At 47.5% G+C, this 22,870-nt stretch overlaps 1 protein-coding gene across 1 annotated transcript; it reads left to right on the top strand.

The window, feature by feature from the left end:
- The first annotated feature begins 9,562 nt into the window (after positions 1-9,562).
- On the top strand, positions 9,563-22,820 carry Sash3 (SAM and SH3 domain containing 3). The gene is made up of 8 exons (XM_015498495.2): positions 9,563-9,806; positions 16,692-16,787; positions 17,310-17,456; positions 19,516-19,657; positions 20,619-20,767; positions 20,928-21,137; positions 21,284-21,434; positions 21,969-22,820. The coding sequence occupies exons 1-8, from the start codon at positions 9,750-9,752 to the stop codon at positions 22,157-22,159; spliced, it is 1,143 nt and encodes a 380-aa protein (XP_015353981.1). The 5' UTR covers positions 9,563-9,749; the 3' UTR covers positions 22,160-22,820.
- The last annotated feature ends 50 nt before the right edge of the window (positions 22,821-22,870 follow it).

Raw genomic sequence — 22,870 nt, 5'->3', positions numbered from 1 at the left:
AAGCCTGGAGCCACAGGCCAGCCAGGAGCCCACTGCTCCCAAACCCCAAGTGCACTCTGTTCCAATGACAGCAGGGAAAGTGAAAGTGTAGGACTTTGGCTATGGAGTAGGAGGGACTGTGGCAAGGTACTCTAGAATATGGTGCTACCAGAGGTTAGAGAATGATGTCACTATCCCAGGTTTCCCTGGCCTTCAAGGAGCCCATTTTAATTTTCTAAAATGCAGCCACATTGGCAATACTATTAAATCCTCCCACATCCTTGGATGACCCTTAACCTCAGGTGGGTAGAGTCTAGGTTCCACATTTCACGGACAGTAAAACTGAGCTTCAGGTAGAAGGTGGTCCCTGCCTGAGGACACACAACACGCATGGGGAGATGGCCTGCGGTCCAGCTCTGTTGCCCTTCAGCACTGTGCAGCAACTCTTAACCCACCTCCCAGCCCCCTCCTCATTGGTTGAGCCCAGCTTTCTCGGGCCTCAGTCAGCCGTTAGCCACCTGGGCTCACATCCTGCTACATGCTTAAAACAGCCTTGCAAAGATGCCTGCCTCTGGTTTTGTATTGTGTCTGCTCTGTTGCTGGAGGCTGCTGTTACCTGTGGCTTTTGTGGTGGGGGAGGGAAGAGGAGAGGTTGAGGTGGGGGTGGGGACTTGAGGCTCCAGAAGCTCAGTGGGGGAGCACATGGGCTTGAGAATGTGCACGTGAGCCTGTGTGTGAGTGTGCTCCTGAACATGTATGCGCATGCTCTCTCTGCCTAGCCAGCTGCCTCCAGCCTGTGCTAGAGGTGTGGAGGGGACAGAGCCTCATGCTGGGAACTTGCCAAATGTGGGCCAGAAATTTGGGGCCAGAACAGACACTGTGTTCTGGGTGGTGAGGAGGTGAGAACCAAGGCTCTGGGGACAGGGTGCTGGGCAAAGGCACCAGGCTAAGAAGTTGCCCAGCCTGGCAGCACAAGGCCTAGTTTGCTGAACATGAGGATGACTATGACAGTCATCACCAAATCTTCCATCCTAATGTCAGAGCTCAGACCCACCCTCACTGAGAACCTGTAGCACCCAGTGGTGGGCCTCTGTTTGCTGGGTCCTTTGCTCTCTTGCCTGCTCACCACACAGACAGCTACTATTAATAAAATTAAAGTCATCTCCATCAGCAGCAGCAGCAACATCACTGTTACCACTACTGAGTGCAATGTACAGAAAGTGTTATGTTACATACAGAAAGTTTTATGGGCAATTTCTCACTTTATCCTCACAACCTGTGAAGAGGTGCTTGGATTATTTGCATTTTATAAGTAAGGGAACTGAGTGAGGCCCTTAGAGATTAACCCACTTTCTCAAGTTTACTTTTTTTTTTTTTTTTTTTTTTTTTTTGCTAAGTAAATGGTGGGTGGTTTGGTAAGGCAGGATTCAAACTAGTCAACTGTCTTCAGTATCTACTATCTCAGAAATTGTCAAGAGGTATGGCTCCTGCTTACCATTTTCCAGAAGAGAAAATGGGCTCGACCAGGATCACACAGCTGAGAAGCAGAGTCCATACCATACAGCCTCAGGGCCTGCCTGCCTGGACCTGCACCTGTGCCCTGCCATTTGCTCCTAGGATTCTTTCAGGTCATGGTTACTGGCCAAGATCCACTTGTGGGCCTTTCAAACTCAAGGCAGCCCTGTGCTCTGGTTCCCTCTCTTCAGCCTGAGACTCTCTTCAGCCAGGATTTTAGCTCATCTCCTTCTCACTCTTATGGCCCCTCCAGCCCACTGTCTTGAAACTTGAGAACCCTGGCCCCAGAAGCATAGCAGTGGAAGGGCCCACAGCCAGTTTACCCCCTCCCTTTCCTGGGACCCAGATGACCAGCACTGAGCGTTCATGCTTTAAAAGCTTCCTTCTGGGTTAGGCAGGGAGAGATTCAGGGCACACACAGCAGGTCTGACATACATGGGGCCTCTTGTGACATCATAAGGAATTGAAGATAAGTAACTGCCTCTTGGGCTCTGGTCTTTTGTATTTATGTTGGGGGATGGAGCTTACCAAAAACCTCTCCTCACCTGCTGCCTGCAGCTATGAAACAGGCCATGTAAAAAGCCCCCTTTCCTAGGAGATAGAACTCTGAGATTCTAGTACCAGTTCTATCAACTGTGTGACCTTGGGCAAGACCCTTCACCTCTCTGGTCTTCAGTTATTCCTTCCATAAACTACCCATACTGCCTTCCTGATGAGGTTATAGAGACCCATAAAACCCGGATGTGGCAGCATTCTGTAAACCAGGAAACTACACAGACAAGAGATGATAATGCTGTTATTTTCCAAGCATGAGGTCAACTTTTGCTTCACCTTTGAAAGTAGATAAGAAAAGGTTTGGAACTCCAAATTAAAAATACATAGCCAAAACTGAACTGAAAAAGCCTGGAAGCAAGCATCTAATTTCTGTTTTTTCAACTATGTTCCCTGGAGTCTACCGGTTCCCGAGAAACTTCACAAGGGTTGTCAAAGAAAGCAGAGCTCCAGAAAAAAAGAATTAGGTGGGGCTAGGGTTGTGGCTCAGTGGGAGAGCACTTGCCTAGCATGTGTGAGGCACTGGGTTCGATCCTCAGCACTGAATATAAATAAAATAAAATAAAGGTCCATTGACAAATAAAAATATTTTTAAAAAGAATTAGGCTTCCAACAAAATTGTGCTGGAGGTGGTTGCAGGGCCAATTTCATGGGCATGTAACCTATGCAGTCACTCAGGGACTTGTAGTTACAGAGCTTCTAAACTGGATTTAATGCTCTCTCTCCTGTCACCTGTCTTGTAATTCTTAATACTTTTTTCTTAAAGAACCCGATGATTTCATTTTGCACCAGGGCCCTCAAAGTCCATATCCAGTCCTGAATAGGAGCTACATGACCAAACAAACATCTGGTTCAACCCCTTCAGTGTACAGATGAGAAATCTTCTACAGCAACCCAGAAAGAGGAAGGGACTTGCCTAGGGTCACACAGCCTGTTGGGCTAAGGCAAGGGTTAAATCCCAAACATACTGATTCAGCTCTGTGATGGCTCCTCTCTCGATTTCAGTGTGCAACTCTGTCAGCCCCATATAGCCTCTAATGAACAAACTGAGGCTCAAGAAGATCCGTTTGAAGTTATGTATCTGTGACCATGGTGATGGTGGTATAGAGCAACATTTCTTGATGCTTCGAGTCCTTTTTGGAAAGAAAAGGGCATGAGTAAGATGATTCATGCATACACACACAAAAAAAATAGTTTAAATAGTTCATTTTTTAAAATATTTTTATTAGTTACTGATGGACCTTTATTTGTTTATATGCAGTGCTGAGAATCAAACCCAGTGCCTCACACATGCTAGGCAAGTGCTCTACCACTGAGCCACAGCCCCAGCCCACAAATAGTTCATTTTTTAAATGATAACTAAATTGGATTTCACTTCTTTGCCACCCAGCTGGCTCCAACTGTTCATAAGATGGAGCCTCAGAAGGGGCTGGGCTGGCTCCTCTTCACCCAGAGAACCCAGAACCCACGTCAGCAGTGAATTTTACCAACTCACCGACTTCCTCAAATCAATAATTGGGCACTCTTGGTGCCAGAAAAATAGAAATGTGAAAGATTCAGTAGCAACTGTTTCTTCCCTGTCCATTCCTGCCCCCTCTCAAGGCTCATCACAGCTGGGAGTGGGAGGTGCTCCCCAAACTCCCACCCCGCAAGCCCTTGACTGAGGCCGGCCCATCTCTTTACTTCCTTGTTTCTTTGTGAAACAGGAACTTGGCAAGCAGCTCAAGTGAGGTAGGATGGGGGGCGGGGGGGTTGAGAAAGCCCCAGTGGGCCATGGCAAGGCCTTGAAGCTGAAAATCTACTTTCCCTCCTAGCAGGTCTCAGGCAGCTTTAGACCCTCCTGCTTGCCACGCCTCCTGTGTTCTAGTTTGGGCTAAGGGACCTTGCCCTTGACAAGGTAGAGACACACAGGATATGGGCCATAGGGTCATGTGACAGAGATTCAGATGGGACCCAGAAGACATGGAAGTCATCAAGGGGATGCTGCAGAGAGAAGGCAGCTACAAATGGTCACCAAGGGCTTCCTGGCTCTGGAAAGACAGGAAACTCATGGTGGGAGCCTGGAGCAAACTGATGTAGAGTCACCCATCAGCATCCAGCAGTTTACATGAGCTGGGCTCTGGACTATGCATATATCATCTGAGTAGTAACCTTGGTCACACACACACACACACACACACACACACCCATAAGTGAGGGACACATTATCACTGTTACTGTTTTCATTAAGGCTCATCATAGGTGATGTCACTTACTCCAGGTCATGTAGCCAATAGGAGATCATAGGACAGTTGAATCTATGTCTACCAGCCTCCATTTCTGGGAGGTATTCTTCTGTTTCTGCTCTTCTCTAAAGCTCCACTGTCCCCAACTGTCCACATGGGGTCATGGGCCCACTGCTCAGAGACTTTTCTCCTCATAACCTTAAGACAGAGTCCTAGGCAAGCCACCCAACCCAGCCCTGCCTGCTTCCCCATAGAAAGGCCCTCCAGTGAGTCATGAACGTGTTTTGCTCTGAGCAACAAAGTCCAGCCCCCTCTTCTGAGGGTAATTACCACAGCTGCCTGCAGGTGTTTTTTGTTTTTAAACAAAACCAGAGTTCAGAGCTCCAGAGATGACTCTTTCCTTCCCAGGGGTTCTCCAGCATTTCCAAGCTGAAAGCTCTGTGTGCATTGTGCCGGTGCCTGAAGAATGAATGAGTCTCCTATCCCTTGTCTTATTGCCGGCCTCTGCCCTCCTCCCCCTGTAATTTTCCCTTTCCACCCTCTTTGCCTAAGATGACCACCATGAAATTTGCTAATGAACTAGGCTGTCAAGGTGGGCTTTGCCTTGGAAGTAGTTTCAAGGAACTATGTGGTCTCTGCTTGGATATTTCTAGAGACAGAAAGACTATCACTTACCAGGGCTGAATAAGACCATCTGAATAGCCAAAATTTCTTCCTTGGAATGAACCCAGGCCTTCCAGTTATCTGTTCCTCTTCATTCCTAGCTCCATAGATAAGTCTCCTTTCTTTACATGACAGCTGTTGGAAATCAGCTTGCTTCAAATTCCCCACCCAACTCTCTAGGCTAAATATGACAAGTGTTTAGTACTTCACATGTTGACAAGGACCTCCCTATACCTCATCTCCACTTAATCAGCCCTACCTACTGCAACTGTTGTGCACATGATGCGACTTCCAGAAGCCTGCCATCCTGTTCTCTCCCCTCTGGGCCTGCTTTAAAGTGGTCCTGTGGCACCTAGTGCAACACCCAATCCAAAACAGGGCACGATTCTTAGGGCTGTGACAGGGGATCTTATTACAATTCTCTTATCTCCTTATTCAGGAACTCTGCATCAGACCCACTTTAGCCTAGTGGTTAATAGCATGGGCCCTGGACCAAGACCTGACCTGTATTTAAAACTCAGCTCCCAGAACTTACTAGCTGTGCAGTCTTGGGCGATTCAATTAACTCTTTTGTGTCTCTGTTTCTTCCCTGGGAAATGGGGATAACAATAGTACCTGCCTTAGCAAGTTGTTGTAAAGCCCATGGCCTGCCATGCACTATTAGAATTTTCAGCTGGAATATATGGAGAGTTTGTGGAGAGGAAGTGAGAGTAAGAATTTTTTAGGAAGTCTTTCCAAATATAGGTAGACCTCAGTATTGAAACTCACTATTTCAAAGCAGGGATGTACTCATTCCAGGTGTGAGGGATGCTTGTACAAGTCTGGATCCCACCTGCCCCAGATATCTCACTCATGACTATGGCAGCCCATCTCTGCCCTCTGAGGGTTCACAGTGATCTGGCTATCAGTGGGAAACCCCCCTCCAAACACACACACACACACACACACACACACACACACACATCCTGCAATGCTACTGCTAAATCAAGGTTCTCCTGCCCAACACATATACTTTTGGGCACATCTTTACCATCTTTATCCCAGCTTAAACTACCTACCACAGAGGGTTGTAGCAAGATTAAAGAATGTTTCTGAAATTTAATGGCAAAGAACAAGTGTTAGGCAAAAGTAAGTTTGCCTCCTACCTAGGATGTCAGCTGCTGATGCATGCAACCTTGGCAGCTATTTATTTTGTCCCTCAAGGTGCCTAGCACAGACTCCTAGATCTTGCTTACCAACCCATGATCAAGTTGAATGTGGCCTTGTTCGCTGAACTACTGACCCAGATCACTTCTTTAACTGAAGGCTCTGTATAGTTGAAATGGAGCCTATTAAATGCAAATATATTTCCCAGAAGAGGGAATGTCTATTAAATAAGTGCTTAGGGCCCATTAGCCTGCTGGGACTTGACCCCCTGGGATTCCAGCCAGGGTCTTCTGTTGGAAGAGAATGCCCAGAGGAAGGCAAGTCTACATGGGGCAGACTCTAGAACCCTAGAGTTGACCAGAGGGTGCAGATCTGAGGGGAAAGAAGGGTGGGACTGAAAAGGTTTGCTCCCTCTGTCCTAGAGCCTGTCACCTTTCTGTATCTCTCCCAGATACCCTCTCTTCCCCCTAGGCCTCGGTGGGCAGCCCAGCTCCCTGGTTTGCTGGCTGCCTTTGAAGGCTCTGCGGTTAGTGTGCGAGCTAGGCTCGCTACCGGGGCTGAGCAAACAGGAAGCGGGCACATCCTGCGCGCCAGCCAAGGACGCGCCACCGCTGCGCAGGCCGGGAAGGTTCTGTGAGCTGCTTCCTCCCTTGCGTTTCCCGGCCTCCGGAGCACCAGGTGCCCTGAACCCATGTAGCCCTGTCCCGTATCCTAGACCGTGATGGGGCTACTCTCCCGTTCCTGATCATGCAGAGCCCCCAAAGGCCCTGTGAGCCGGTCCCTATGAGTCTGTTCCTATGTGGCTTCCAGGCGCTTCCTGGGCGACCTGGGTGGATCTTTCAGAAGCGACCTGGGGCGCAAAACCTTTTTTATGAATCTGTTTAGCAAGCCGAATAGGCCAGAGCTAAAGGAAACAGGGTTCCAGCCTGGTGAAGAAGGACCTCGGTTTCCCTGAGCTCACCCCCAAAGGAGGGAAGATCCAGGGGCGCGGGGCAGGGTTGGGGGAGGAAGTTAGAAGAACATCTTGGGAAAGAACAGAGGCAGGCCAGCCAGGAATTCACATGTGCCACAGAATCGAAAGCCTTAAAAAGGTTCATCCTTTGAATTCTTTATGATGTTCCAAGAGGTTAGGGATCAAAGATGATGCATGTCACTTGGAAACAGGTCTTGAACCAGGGAGGAAGATGTCCCTGTATTACTATACTCCTCATTGAAGATGAATATTCAACTTCATGTTACTCCATGAGTTTATTTGCCTTTTGTTATCTTCTAAGTTGAATTGTTTTCTTTGAATGTTAAAAAAAAATTAAAAGAGCTGGGGTTGTAGCTCAGTGGTAGAGTACTTGCCTTAGCACATGTGAAGAGCTGGATTCAATTCTTAGCACCACATAAAAATAAAGGCATTCTGTCCATCTACAACTACAATTTTTTTTAATCTTAAAAAGTGATACCTGTGCTCCAGCAATTCTCCTTCTGGACATTTATCCTATAAATAAAATTGTGGATGTGAATGAATATTTACCTTAAGGATGATCAACGAAAAGTTTTAAAAAAGTTAAACCAACCCAAGTTCATCAGTAGGAGCCTGGTAAAATAATCATGGTATATCCACACAATATGATGCTCAGCAGCTATTATAAATCACATAGTTGAAGAACATTTCATAGCATGAGAAAATATTATGTTCCACATGAAAAGCAATTATCAACACAGTTTATGTAGTCTTTTTTATTTAAAAACAGCTTTATAGAGGTATAATTGACTTTCAATAAACTGCACTTTTTTTTTTTGGTATGGTTGAACCCAGAGGTGCTTTACAACTGAGCCACATCCCCAGCTCTTTTTATTTTTAAATTTGAAGCAGGGTCTTGCTTAGTTGCTTTGGGTCTCACTAAGTAGCTGAAAATAGCCTTGAACTTATAATCCTCCTGCCTCAGCCTCCTGAGTCGCTGGGATTACAGGCATGTGCTGTAATCACACCATGCCAGGCTAAGCTGTATATTCTTAAAGTGTATAATTTGATAAGTTTTGACATATATACACATCCATAAAACCATTATCATGATCAAGATGGTGAACATATCCATCACCCCCAAAAGATTCCCAGTGTCCCTTGTACTCTCTCCTTTCCCTCCCCTCCCCATGTAATGAAAGCAATGATCTTCTTTTCTGTGCAGTATGATTTTTGTAAGAAGAAAAAAAAAAGATTAATCAGCAAAGAAGTAGATGCTTAAAACAGAAAAGGATATTCACCCAAATAGTGTAGAAAACAATTATGAAGAATTTTTTGAAATTACTTTTTTTTTCTGTTTGCTACATTGTATGTGATGAATACCGATTGCTTTTATAGTAAGAATAAGTCACAGGGCACAGTGGTGTATGTGTGTAACTCCAGCAACTTGGGAGGCTAAGGCAAGAGGATTGCAAGTTCAAAGACATCCTCAGCAATTTAGTGTTGTTATCTCAAATATAACCCTGTCTCAAAATAAAAAATAAAAGAACTAGGGATGTATAGTTACATCTATAGTTTCTATAGTGGTAGAAACTCCTCAGTTTAATCCCCAGTACCAATAATATTAATAATGTCATTGAGATTATTAAAATATGTGCCACAGATAATCCAAAACATAAGCATCATGCATAGGCATCCAATAAATATCTGTTAAATGGGACATTTGCTGGTGGTGTGGTGGTATTTACAAATGCCTTTTAGCTGTGGTAGTGATAAACATGCATGTAATGTGAGGGGTGTTGACTGTAGGCACAACTGCTCTAGTGATGATGACCAGAAGTATGCCGAGGACATTGCAGATAACTGCTGAGATGATGACTGTGGGGGTGATGGCTGAGGGAGGTGATGATGGTTGTAGGGGTGAGAGCATCATGGGGTTGACTGACTATAATATCTGTAAGGGTGACAGCTGTAAATGTGATAGAGGCAACAGCGATGACTGTAGAGATGAAAGCTGAGGGATGTTGACTTGTGGAGATGATTGCTGTAGTGATGATGGCCGTAGGTGTGCTGATGGCAGTGGGGATAACTGCAGGGATCATGGTTGTGAGGGTGATGGTTGTCAGGTTGATGACTCTGGTGATGAATGTTGATAGGAGTAGATGGCAGTGATCATAGACATTGGGGTGACTGTGGTGGTAGTAATGGTGATGGCTTAGGAGATGCAATTGACCAGGATCATTGACCCAACAAGCAGAGAGTGAGTCCACCTTCCACTTGCTGGATTCTAATCAGTGAGTATAGGGCTTGAGTAGGCCGCATATCTCAATGTTGATTGTCACTTCTTGGGAGATAGAGCAGAAGGACTGGTAATGATTGACATGAGACAACAGAGTAGGGGCTTTTTTCCAATTGTTCAACCCAAGAGCTGTCTGCATCAGAATCTCTGGAGACTGAAGTTGGGACTTCCTTCCTCCCTAGGGGCCAGCAGGGGCTGCGATTGCTGTAAGAGCAGGTCACGTGGCAGGGCTTCCTGTATGCTGTGCTGCTGGGTGTCCATGGCCCGCACCCCCAAGCTGCCACTGCTGCAGTCGGAGTGGCAGCCGGAGGCTCGGTCCATGCAGTGCCTTCTGGACAGTGTTGGTGAGGCAGAGCAAGAGACCTCTGCATCTTGACACCTAGGAGATCAGGGAAGGAGTCTCACCTGGGGGAGGACCATGTTGCGCCGCAAGCCCTCTAATGCCAGCGAGAAGGAACCCACTCAGAAGAAAAAGGTAAGGAGCATCTTTGGAAACTCATTTTTTCCTTCCCTCCTTTGCTCTCTCCTGTCCCTTTCAAGACTTGTAGAAGTGAGAAGAGCCAAAAAGGCCATATGTTGAGCTCATAGGTGAGGCCCATTCTCCTAGGGGCCCAAAAGTTACTGGAGTAACAGAAGTACAAGAGAGATTTTCAAAATCCTAGAGAGACAAAGCCACAGGATAGACTCTTAGAACAGAGATAGAATTCAACCCTAGCAAGATGGATAAAGAATTAATATTGGAGACCAGAATCCTAGACTAGAATTCAAGAATTACAAAGTACAATGCTCAAGTTGATTCCTAAGATTGTACTTAATTGTCGATCCCCTGTACTGGTCCTGCTACCTCTTCCGCCCAAGTGTGGCCTTTCAGGAGCCATCTCAAAGCCAAGATGGACCCCACTGGGCCACACAGCCAAAATGCCCCCAGGATCCCTCCATTTGACCAAGGCCCAGAACCTGACCACTGGACTCAGCTTTGTTGCAGCTCCCCAGGCCACTGGAGAGGGGCCTGAGATGACCCGGACTCAGGAAAAGGGCCTCCCAAACTGCAAATGGGATATGGGGCACTGTACAGGTTCTTCCCACATGGGGAAAAATGTGAGGAATGAGAAATGGAGCTGGTGAGATGGTGATAGTTGAAGAAGAAAAATTAGGTGGGGGGAGGGTTTCAAAGGCTAGGAAGGAAAGCAGTTTCATGGATGACTGAAGTGTTCATGGTCTTCTGGGGCAGATGCCCAACTGGAAGATTCCTTGAAGGCTCTGCCAGATCTAGGTTTCTCTGGTTGGATCTGAGAATGGATTTGATTGTAGGATTCTCCCAGGCAATCAGAAAGTACATACTGTACATTCCAATGGGACTGTCGGACCCTTCCAAAGTAGGCCTGAATCAGGTCCAAGAGGCTTCCAGGCCTACGTCTGCGTCCTGCATGTCCTCATTGTACCCTGCCAGTTTTCCCTGGAGCTCAGCCCAGGTGCACTATGGGGGAGCCCCCTTTTTCAGGGAAACAGTTCCCAGTCAGAGGCTGAGACAGCTGAGACTGAGCCTCAGGGCACTGGGGTGTGCATCCTGTTCCATCTCTCAGGTCCTGGGTGGCTGCCACTTCCGGCTGTATTCTCCCCACCCCAGCTGCTTCTCTAAGGTTGCAGTGGTGGTGGGGGGGAGGGGAGATTCTTGAATTTTCACACGGGACCTGTCACCCCCCCCCCAACCTCACACAGTGCTAGTCCCAGCAGGCCTGCCATTGGCTGCCACTCCTTAGCAAGCGGGGCCACTTCCCCTTGTTCTCTGGCTGATGGGGATGGGAAGCAAAGACTGCACTATAGACACTGCTAGGCCCCAAACCACAGTGAACTGGAGGAAAGAGTCTGAGAAAGAGCTGACACTTTGACACTGGGACCCTGTGCCACATCAGGCAAAGGTACCTAGTGACACATGGAAACCAGAAATCCCCCCTTTTTTTTTCAGCTTTAATTATCAATTTTCTGTGTTTGACAGGTGGGCCTCTGAAATTGCTCACAGGCCACTTCCAGGGGAAGCAAGGCCCATGTGGCACTCTGTGGTTGATGTCCTTTAGGGGAGTGTAGGCAAACCCTACCCTAACCCTACCATATCCTGTGCCAGCTTCCAGAGACAAGATGAGCTTGCCTGCACATGCTCCAGACCCATACTGTGAAAATGGCCTTAGAAAAGCCAAACTTCCAGAATGAAGATACAGCATCTTCCACAGGCCTGGAGGCAGTGAATTGGCTCCATCATGCATGCATGATGACTATAGTCAAGCCTCTTCCCTCTGGAGACTGAGGTGATATGGTAGAGGGAAGACTTAAAGGCAAGGAAGGTCTCTCTCCCTCCCTCCCCACCTCCCTCCCTTCCTCCCTCCCCACCTCCATCCCCCCTTTCTCCCTACCCCTCTCCTGTCTTGGGCCTACAAAATGGAGAATGTGCCCAGCAGTGGACAAGAAAGTAGAGTTAGAATCTTGCCACTCTTTAGCTGGAGGACCTTGGACAGTTCATTGACTTCTTTGGGGCTTCAGTTTCTCATCTTTGAAAAGGAGGATAACTTCTGGTCTGCCTACCTCACGAGGTGGAATAAGTCAGCTAGAAAAATAGCTGTGAGAGTACTCTGTCACATGTGTTCAATGCCCAGGAGAGGGTGCGTGTTTTGGCATGGGCAGAGGTAGGAAGCACACTGCAAAGAACAGGCCATGGTCCCAGCCCTGAAGTGGTAGAAACAAGACTTAATAACACAAAGAGCCACCACTGAGGGAAGGTTCCATAGATGTCAAGAACTGTGCTGACTCCTCACTACAACTTTGTGAGGAGGGGCAGATATTGTCATTATCCTTATTTCATACCCAAAACTCAAAGAGATGCAAGAACTTGCTGAAGGCCACACTCCCAGTAAATGGCAGATCAGGGATTTAAGCCAAAATTTGTCTGACTTCAGAGTCTGAGCCCTTTTCTCTCTCCGTGCTTTTCCCCCCGTACTGATCTCAAAAGCACTAAGGGAGTCTGAGGGACATAAAAGTTTCAGCACACCAATAGGAGTGGCTTTCCAACCTACAGAGCAGAGGCGGGAATAGGCCCTCCTGGATGGGAGGGCAAGGACATGGCACCCACTATAAATTATGAAGGACTGGGGAGGCCCCAGGGTCAAAGGACATATCATTTAGCTGCCCTTAGGAGACTTTCACCTCTTTCTAGTTCTTTGATCTAACTTCATTCAAAGGCCAGTATTAGGGTATAGGAAGCAGAAAGGGATTTATCCTGGACTAGCTTCCCCTAAGAATGGCCCTTCCCCAACATACCTTCAATTTTCACCAACTCCCAGAACTACCACCAGGAAAATGGAGAGGGATTTAGACTCCTGTTTGAGTATTTAGTTGGTTCTTCCTTCCAGTCTCTTTCTGCCCCCATATCCTCCAATCTCAGCATACTATTCCACAGTGGCTCCCTTGCCACAGCACACCCTTAACATGACATCCGCACCAGCATGTGCTTCATATTTTCAGTACAAGTTGAGCATCCCTAATCTGGAAATCTGAAATGCTCCAAAATCTGAAACTTTTTTTTTTTGAATGCTTACACGATACCACAAATGGAAAATTCCACACCCGACCTCATGTGATAGGTTACAGTCAAAACGCAAGCACACTAAAAGGATTGTCTAAAATTACCTTCAGGCTAAATGTATAAGTTGTATGTGAAACATAAATGAACTTTGTATTTGTATTATGTCCCATCCCCAAGATATATTATGTACATGCGAATATTACAAGATCTGAAAAAAAAATTGAAATACTTCTGATCCCAAACATTTTCAATAAAGGACATTCAAGCAATAGCTTCTCATTGCCCACAGGATAACACCCAAGTTCCTGGGCATGGCTGCAAAGGCCTTCTGTAAACTTTTCTGCTCCACCTCCCACCACAGACACTGGCATACCCACCTTTCCATCACCATGCTTGGAATGTCCCTCTGTCTCTGACTCTTGTTCAAACCCTTCCTAGCTTCATCTAGAGACATCCTACCCCCACTGGCCCAGCTCAAATACAACTCCTCCATGAAGCCATCCTGAGCCCTTCCACTGCCATGCTCCCATTGGCTTCCCTGGTGACTCCGTTCAAATACCACCTACTGTCAGCATTGCATCAGTCGCTTCTGTCTTTGGATTGGAGTGATCCCAAGACAGTGATTGTGTGATGGGGATGTAACTCAGTGGTAGAACTCTTGCCTAGCATATTCAAGGCCCTGGATTTCATCCCCATCGCTGCAAAACAAATAAATAAAAATAAAGTGGAGTGGAAAATCCTTTTTTTAAATACTTCTCTGCCATACAGAGAAGTGCATAAATCATAAATGCATCACTCAATGAGTATCCATAAAGTGACCATCCCTATGTAGTCAGCACCCAGATCAAGAAACAAAACATTTCCAAAAGTCCAGAAACTTCTCCCATGCCTGTTGCCCTGCCTGTTGCTAAATGACCCCTTTCCCCAAGGGTAACTATTTCCCTGACTTCCAACAGCATAAGTATGTTCTCCTGGGTTTTGAACTTTGTGTAGCCACTGAAATATTTGCATATATACTCTTTGGGGGGTGGCCTCTTTTGTTCAAGAGTGTATTGGTGAGACTCATCCATGTGTTGGGGATAGTTGTACTGTCTCATTGCTGGGTACTATTCTCTTCAGTGAGTCTGCTGCAATCAATCTATCTTATCAGCATTTGATGGGCATCTGGATTGTTTCCAGTTAAACTGGAATTTGAAGGAGGAGACAAACTATGGTTGGCAGAAAGAAAGGCTGAGTATTCTAGGTGAAGAAATGCCCAGGATAAGAGTCTAGAGGTGGCTCACACAAAAGGCTAAGCTAAGGTAGATGCTTTGGGCTTCATATAACTGATGAGGAAACAGCAGCCTAGAGAAGTTAAGTAACTTATCCAGCTTTACACAGCTGGTCAGATGTGAAGCCTTGCCATCTGACACCAAATGAAGAAACTGTGGTTCTGAAAGGTTAAAGAAGTTGCCTAAGGTCACACATCCCAAAATTGAACTCATCAATATCTGATGCCAGAAATGTAGCTTTTTCCAAGAGTCCCAACATGCTCCCCTTGGACTTGAAAAGGGGGTACCACCTCTCCTATATCCATGACTCCCAGCAAGTCTTGCCCCAAAGGAAGGCCAGGCAGAAAACTCAAATGGGCTCAGGGATTTCAAGTCATCCCAGGGTGGGGATGGGATACACCCTGGGGTCACTGAAAGGTAGTCGGGATATTGGAGCTACCCTTGAGGTTAGAAGTAGTCCTAGAAAAAGGCTATCCTGATTGGTCCTCACTTTTGATCATCCAAAGAACATGTGCTAGTCCTTTCCATCTCACCAGACTGAAAAGTGGCCAGCTGGGCCCAAGCACCAGCAACAACTTCATGGCCCTTTTCGATTATCTCCTCCTGCTTTGGGCTAAATCTGGGACAGAGGGGCCCATGAGCCAAAGTTACCTTCTCCCAGCCCCCAGACCGCAGATTAATGACAGGAAAAGGCCTGGGGAAAGAGCTGCGATTAGAGGGCAGCTGAGCCATGAGTTTACTCTTCCCTAACAAAGCCTACTTCCGGCCCCAGGCCTGCCCTCCTGCTTGCTTTCCAGCCTCACCAGTCCCTGGGGCTTAAGGGGCGACTCTTAGCCTCCTGATCTGCAGATCAGGCTAAAGGGTGGTGAAGGGAAGGTCACAATAGGTCCCATCTGCCTATAAATAGCAGGCCAGCCTGCCCTCCTTGGGCCCACCCCTCTCTCTGTTCCCTCTTTTCCATGCACTAAGAGGAGGAAGTTATCCAGGCAGCTGCATCCTACCATACAAGAGGAGGAAATAAATGGAAGGTGGAGGAGAGAGGGGAAAGAAAGGGAGAAAAGGAGGAATGAATAATGGCAGGGGAAAACCTGGGAAGGAGAATGGAGCTAATGTATGAAAACCACAGCAGTCACCCCATGGTCATGTTTCCCCCTCTCTATATCCACTCACAGTCCCCTTTTCTGGGTCCCCAAGGTAGTACAGAGGAGGCTTTCTGACTGAGGCTGCAGACGCCCCACCCATGAGGTCCTGATCCTTCTAGAGTCTGCTTGACCTGACCACTGACCTAGTTTCTGGTCAGTTACCTCTAGGAATGTGTGGTTCCTGATGCTGGATTGTTGGCAGCTTTGGTCAAGACTAGCAAAATACTAGACAGCTATATTCTTGTCCCCAGGAGTTGGGACAAATTGTGCATGTGTTGGGGGGCAGGTGATATTGCTCTGCCCTAGGGGCTTACCACTGGACACATATACCCTCATTTAGTAGGAAAGAGGATGTGAAACCTTTAGTTTTGTGTGGGTTTGGGGCTTTGGTTCCTCAAGTCCTTATCTTGGGTGTCTGCAGTCTATCCCGCGCTATCTGTCTGGCCATCTGTGAACCCCGGTTCCTGTGTATATCTTCTGGTCTTGACTGTTTATCTTGATACAGGCTCAGCCTCAACTTCTTGTGTCTATGGCCTGCCCCCCTTACCTGTCTTGCCCTGGTTTCTGGCTGCTATCTTAGCATATTCATGTACATGCAGTTAAGAAAGCTCATTTCCTGAAAATAGTCTCATCAACACAATAGGGCATGCCTTAAAGTCCAAATACAAAAGTGTTTGGCAAAAGGCAAGAGTTGCTAGCTCATCACATGAGTGGCTAAGTTTAAAAACTGAAATGAATAAAGAGAAAAATGGCAGCTTGCTTTAACTAAATTAGCCCCAATCATTTATGTTCTAAATTTATAGGCACCTTCTATTAGTGAGCTTCTACTGTGGTTTTTCCAGAAAGTCTAATAATAGGTCTTTCTGGCTTCTGGTGGGATGGTCTTGCTCTTCCTGAGACAAGTTCATCGAGCAGGAGGCCAATATGTTTACCCCAATCACTAGGGTTGCAGAGCTGGCTCAGAGTGGGCCCAGGGCATGAAGGCCAGAGCCAATGAGTGTGGGAGGAATTTGCTCTCAGTTAACTTGTGGTAAGGTTCTCATATGTGCTGAGGTACACATTTACTCAAACCCATTCATTCTTTCACTCAGTTATTGGTGGAAAGTTGAGCTTAGTCTGGGGCTTTACTGAGATCTGAGGCTCCTGAGTCAGGAACTTGATCAGTGGCCAGGGACAAGGTGAAGAATAGGATGAAGTCACATAGCTCAAAGGAAGCATGGCCCTTCACCTCATTAGCCCTGGGCTTTTAGGGCACAGGTGGCTCTGACCAGTCGAGAGAGAGAGAGAGAGAGAGAGAGAGAGAGAGAGAGAAGATATCAGTCCTGGGGCAGCCATTTTAGTGCCAATGATTGCAAAATGTCTGTTTCTTCCAGCTTTCCCTTCAGCGCTCCAGCAGCTTCAAGGATTTTGCCAAATCCAAACCCAGCTCCCCTGTGGTGAGCGAGAAGGAATTTAATCTGGAAGATAATGTGAGTTTCAGAACTTCCTTGAGGGATCTGTCTAAAACCCCTGGGTGGAGAAATAGGGGTGAGAGGGAGGAGAGGGAAAAGGAGATAATAGGATTGTCCAGGCAAAGCCTCCTTTAAAAAAAAAAAAAAAAAAAAAAAGTTTAGTTGAAGATGGACACAATGCCTTTATTTTATTTATCTTTTTATGTGGTGCTGAGGATCAAACCCAGTGCCTCACACATGCTAGGCAAGTGCTCTACCACTGAGCTACAACCCCAGCCCTGCAAAGCATCCTTCGACACAGAAGACCTACCTGCCCAACATCAAACTTATAAGCCCCAAGTACCTGCCAGCATTCTTTTGTACAAGAAATGAAGTAGCAAATTAATTGCAAATTAATAGGACTGAGGACAGGGCTGGGGCTAAGGGGGAAAAAGATGGGAGAAACCCTATCTCCTTCCCACCTTTACAGTGACCCAAAGTATCTCTTTGTACTCCAAGACCAGGACCCGAAGAGGGTCACCTCCTCTTTTATTGTTACAGATTCCAGAAGATGACTCCAGTGTCCCCATCCCAGAGGATGCTGGGAAGAGTGGCAAAAAGCTGGGGAAGAAGTGGAGGGCAGTGATTTCCCGAACCATGAACAGGAAGATGGGCAAGATGATGGTGAAGGCCTTATCAGAGGAGATGGTGAGCCCTGGGGATCCAAGAGAGGGGAGCCAAAGAGGCTGGCTCTGGCAGGGGGTGATAGCAACTATTCAGGCCTGGAGGAAGGGCACATGGGAGGGAGATCTCACAATCAGCCATGAACAGTGTAGCAGTGCAGTCCTCGGGGCTAAGAGGCTGGCTAGGAAAGGGCTGAGGTTTGTGGAGGGATGAAAGGCTAGGCTAGACATAGAAGCTTCCTGCAAAGGTAGGCCTGTGGGGAGGGGCAGCTGAAAGGGGCATGAGATGACCTGAGGCAAATCCATCTACCTCAAAGCTTTGCTTGGAATTAGTCCCTGGGATTGGAAAGACCTGATTATAGGAGGATATAGAGAAAAATATAGATCTACTTAATTTTTGATGGGGTTACATCCTAATAAACTGTGAGTTGAAAATATCATTAAGTCAAAAATGCATTGAAAACCGGGTGGTGCACATCTGTAATCTCAGTGGCTCGGGAGAATGAGGCAGGAGGATCACGAGTTCAAAGCCAGCCTCACAATGGCAAGGTGCTAAGCAACTCAATGAGGCCGTGTCTCTAAATAGAATATATTAAAAAGGGCTGGGGATGTGGATCAGTGGTCGAATACCCCTGAGTTCAATCCCTGGAATTAAAAAAAAATCAGAGCTTAGCGACACAGTACACAGTCGAGTGTCAGTTGTTTCCCTTCATGATCTCATGGCTGACTGGGAACTGCGGCTCACTGCCACTGCTTAGCATCACCAGAGAGGCTCAGACTGCATAGTGCCAGCCTGAGAAAAGATCCAAATTCAAGATTCAAAGTGCAGTTTCCACTGAATGCATAGTGCATTGGTGCCATTGTAAAGTCAAAAGATTGTAAATCAAACAATCATGAAGTTTGAGACCATTCATAGAGAAAATTGAGAAGGTTGGATTCAGCCCAGGGAGGAAGGTGACATAATGGTGGGGCAGCATAGTCCAAGGAACTTGTAAAAGCTTGTGGCTATTACCAAAGGTACCAAGCAGTGGTGTGCTAGAGTTGGCTCAGATTGGCTTGTGAGAGCAGTTGTTCAAATTGTGAGGAATTTTGTGAGCCAGTTGTTAAATTAGATCATTATGAAAAATAATATTATATAAATTTACAATTAAATAAATTCTATTAAAGGCAAGAACAAGGGCTGGGGTCGTGGCTCAGTGGTAGAGTGCTTGCCTCACATGTGTGAGGCACTGGGTTCGATTCTCAGCACCACATAGAAATAAATAAAATAAAGGTCCATCAACAACTAAAAAAAAATTTTTAAAAAGCAAGAACAATACCATAAATCTTCAAAATTCAGCGCTTCCTAATCATAGCACTACCTGTTACTCTCTCAGTGTTGTTCATATTTGTGTCTATGGTATCTGTGTAGTAGAAGTAACGTAACTATTTCTTCAAGCAACACATCCAGTGGCATCACAATGGTGGCTTGATGTTGGCCATGGTAGGGAGAATTTACAGTATGGGAATAGACAAATCTTGCGGCTTTTATTCCCAGAGAGCCAGCTGTTAAACAGCACCACAGAGATGTGGTGAGATGGGAGGAGCTCTGGAGTCAGGCCAACATACTTGTGGGTTCCCATGGATCTTGGCAAGGTCACTCTTCATCTGTGAACTCAAGCCAACTATATCACTTATCTTCTAGAGGCACTGTGAGGATAAAATGAAATGGCAGGCAGGCCTGGCTCATAGAAGCACAGGCAAAAGGTTTGCTCTCCAGCACCACTGTTTGCTTGACTGGGCTATAATAGTCCTGAGTCCAAGCTTGTTCACCCTTGGCCTTTTCAGCATTACATGAGCACTTGAAGCTGATAAAGCATGTTCACTCGGCACACTGGTGAGCCTCGTTCTGTGAGGTAGGCAGGATAAAGATTGCCATTCCCATTTTTACCAAAGAGGAAACTAGGGCTGGAGAGTGTCACTGACCCTATAGGTAACATAGCTGGAGTTTGAGCCAAGCCCAGGTCCAGTTCCTCTGCACTTAGGTCGGGCCTGTGTGCACCACAGCCAGGTCACTGAGGGCTTTCTGCCTAACGTCCTTGCAGGGAGACACGCTGGAAGAGGGCTCAGCCTCCCCTACATCTCCAGACTGCATCCTGGACAGTCCTGGCCCTGAGAAGATGGCTTTGGCCTTTTCTGAGCAGGAAGAACGTGAACTCCCAGTGCTCAGCCGCCAGACATCAACGAGTGAGTAGGGGAGGTGGGAGGACACCTGCCCAACTTGCAAGAGCTGGGTTAGGGCCAGGCAGATGGGTCTCTGGGAAGGGGAGGTAAGAGAGATAAATGTTTACTGTCTGCCTGTTGGGAACTTCCTCAGCTCTCATCACATTAAATCTTCACAACCTCATGGGACCACTACTATTATTTGCCACTTTATTGATGTGGAAACTGAGGCTCAGGGAGGTTAAGTGACTCACTCAAGGTAACCCAGTACAGAATTTGGATCTGACCCAGAGAAGATGCCCTGCCTGGAGGAGGGCTGTGGGTTCTGGACTGCAGCTCTCAAGAGACTGCTTTTCTTGCCCCTTAGTCCCATTCCAAGTTTTCTATTCTTTCTGTGCCTCCACAGACACCTCCCTGTCACCCCCTCCAATTGAAAGCCATCTAAAATGCCCATCATTTTGCTCTTCCAGGAAGAAAGTGCCCATCTGAGTTTCCATGGGATGTTGTAACTAAATATTTAATCTTATTAAGTAAAGAAAGTAAATTATTAACATAAGGTGTGGCTTCCTGGGTGTAAGAAGCGATGGAATGGAGTGAGATCTGGTGTATAACAGACCCAGTGCTGTCAAGTATAAGGTGAGAGGCATTGGGCAGGTCGCTTAGCCCATCTGGCCTCTGATTTCTTCATCTATTCCTTGAGGTGTTGGCCCAATTGGGCTCCAGAGGCCCTCCCAATTTACCCATTCTTTGGTCTGTGAGTCATTTCTCTTCCTATTGTCAACTCTTCATTATCTGAGGCCCCAGAGGTGCCTGTGCTTTTCCAGGGTGGCCAAGGTGATGAGTTCCAAATTACTCCTATAGTGTGAGGATTGCTCAGCATGTACCCTTGAGATTTCTAGGCAGGATCTCTGGGAGGTACCTGCTGGGCACTGCCCCAGCTCTCCTGGGACAAAGATGAGCCTCCTCCCTGCCCCATCTCCTGCAGGCAGCGAGCTCTGCAGCCCCAGCCCTGGCTCTGGCAGCTTCGGGGAGGAACCATCTGCCTCCCAGTACACAGGGCCCTTCTGTGGTCGGGCACGAGTCCACACCGACTTCACTCCCAGCCCCTATGACCACGACTCACTGAAACTGCAGGTAAGGTTGTCATCCGGGCCCCTTCAGAGCCTAACAGACTGCAGCCATAAAGGAGGCTGGACTGAGTCATGGCAGGACAGTATCAGCAGAGGCCAAAAGACCCCCTCTCCTCTTTCCTGCACTCTTCTCTCCTGTCCTCCTTTCTCCTCTCCCCCCACAGAAAGGAGATGTGATCCAGATCATTGAAAAACCACCTGTGGGCACATGGCTGGGCCTGCTCAATGGCAAGCTGGGCTCTTTCAAATTCATCTACGTGGATGTACTGCCAGAGGAGGCTGTGGGGCCTGCCCGCCCCAGCCGCAGACAGAGCAAGGGCAAGAGGCCCAAACCTAAGACTCTGCATGAGCTGCTGGAGCGCATTGGCCTGGAGGTTTGAGCTTGGACCTGCATTAGTATCTAGGAGCAAGAGAGGCACAGTTGCCCCTGGGATGGAGATCAACAGCCATGTGTAAAGGGGAGGTTCTAGGCTGGGGTAGCTTATAAGCAGCAATGTCACTGGCCTACCTCTGCCCCCAGGAGCACACATCCACCCTGCTGCTCAATGGCTACCAGACACTGGAGGACTTCAAGGAGCTGCGGGAGACACACCTCAATGAGCTGAACATCATGGACCCACAGCACCGGGCCAAGCTGCTCACAGCTGCAGAGCTGCTGTTGGACTATGACAGTGAGTGGCTTTAGGAATGGGGTGATAGGCACAGTTCCAGTTGGCATTCCGGAGAGCAAAGGTTTGCCTTAGTTCTGCCCTTGACTATACTCTGCCCTGGTGCCCCCTGCACTAGAAACTTTCCCCACTTGAATTTGAGTTTCAGGGAAAGTTTGTGGGGAAAGGGGTTTTAGGAGTGATTGGACCCAGCTCCCTTTTGGATCAAAGGAAAGACTTAAGGCCAGAGAAGGTAGGGCACTTATACAAAGACTTAAAGCTGAATAATACAGCCAGGATTGAAGCCCAAGTTGCCTGGCTCTAGTTCAGTGCCAAAGACTCATTTGATCTTGATCTCCTGGGCAGAGCAGACCTGGAAAAAAACTGGAAATGGTGAGAAGAGGGGCAGGAGTAGTTGAGGGAGCAGAGGAACTAAGTGCCTACAGGAGACTTCCCATGGTCCCTACCCCCATGAGGGGCCTCCTTGCAGCCTCTGATCCCCTATCTTAGGACTAACCCCCCCCCCCATATTCTATTTTCCTCCCTTATCCTTGGCAGCTGGCAGTGAGGAGGCAGAAGAGGGCGCCGAGAGCAGCCAGGAACCAGTGGTGCATACAGTGTCAGAACCCAAGGTGGATATCCCACGGGACTCTGGCTGCTTTGAGGGCTCAGAGAGTGGGCGCGATGAGGCAGAGCTGGCAGGCACTGAGGAACAGCTGCACAGCCTCTCCCTCACCGGGGCACCTTGAGGTGGAGGTGGCACAGGCCAAGGCTGGGCCTGAGCTGCAAAGGCCACAGAGATGGACCCAGCCTCCTATATGACCTGGGCCCAGAGGACTGGTGCCCAGCCTGGCCCTGCTTCCCCAGTCAAAGGCCTGGCCAGGACGCTACAGGATCAACTGGAGTGGATATGGAGCTGCCTAGAGGCAAATCCCTTCTGCCAGCCTCCCTCCCTCCACCAGCGACTGACAGCACAGCCCCTCCTGGTACCACCCCCCCCATCAACAGCAAACAGGGCACTAAGGGACCTGCCAATGTCCCTAACCACCAAGGTCCCTAAACCCACCTCATCCGCACACCATCCATCTTTGTTACGCTGCTCCTAAAAAGGGCACCAAGTCAGAGTTTCAGAAGTCTCAAACTCCTAGAGAAGTCGACTGTTTCAAAGGACCCTAGTTGATCACAGATGAATCCAGAGGTTCCTAAATAAGTTTTGAAGAAAGCTGCAAGTATCATTTCTACTTCCCTTCTCCCTAACCTTCATAGCGGTTTGGTGGCTAAATCAGTATGAGTCTTTTTTATTTGTTCTACTATCTACATGATAGTAGAATGTATTTGGACATATTATACATATATGGAGTATAACTTCTCATTCTTCTGGTTGTACATGATGTAGAATTACATTGATTGTGTAATCATATATTCACATAGGATAGTAATGTCCAGTTCATTCCACTGTC

The sequence above is a fragment of the Marmota marmota genome, unplaced genomic scaffold, assembly GCF_001458135.2.
Source record: "Marmota marmota marmota unplaced genomic scaffold, marMar, whole genome shotgun sequence".
Taxonomy (NCBI): domain Eukaryota; kingdom Metazoa; phylum Chordata; class Mammalia; order Rodentia; family Sciuridae; genus Marmota; species Marmota marmota.
Note: the sequence above shows the minus strand (reverse complement) of the source record. Positions and strands in the feature narration are given on the sequence as shown.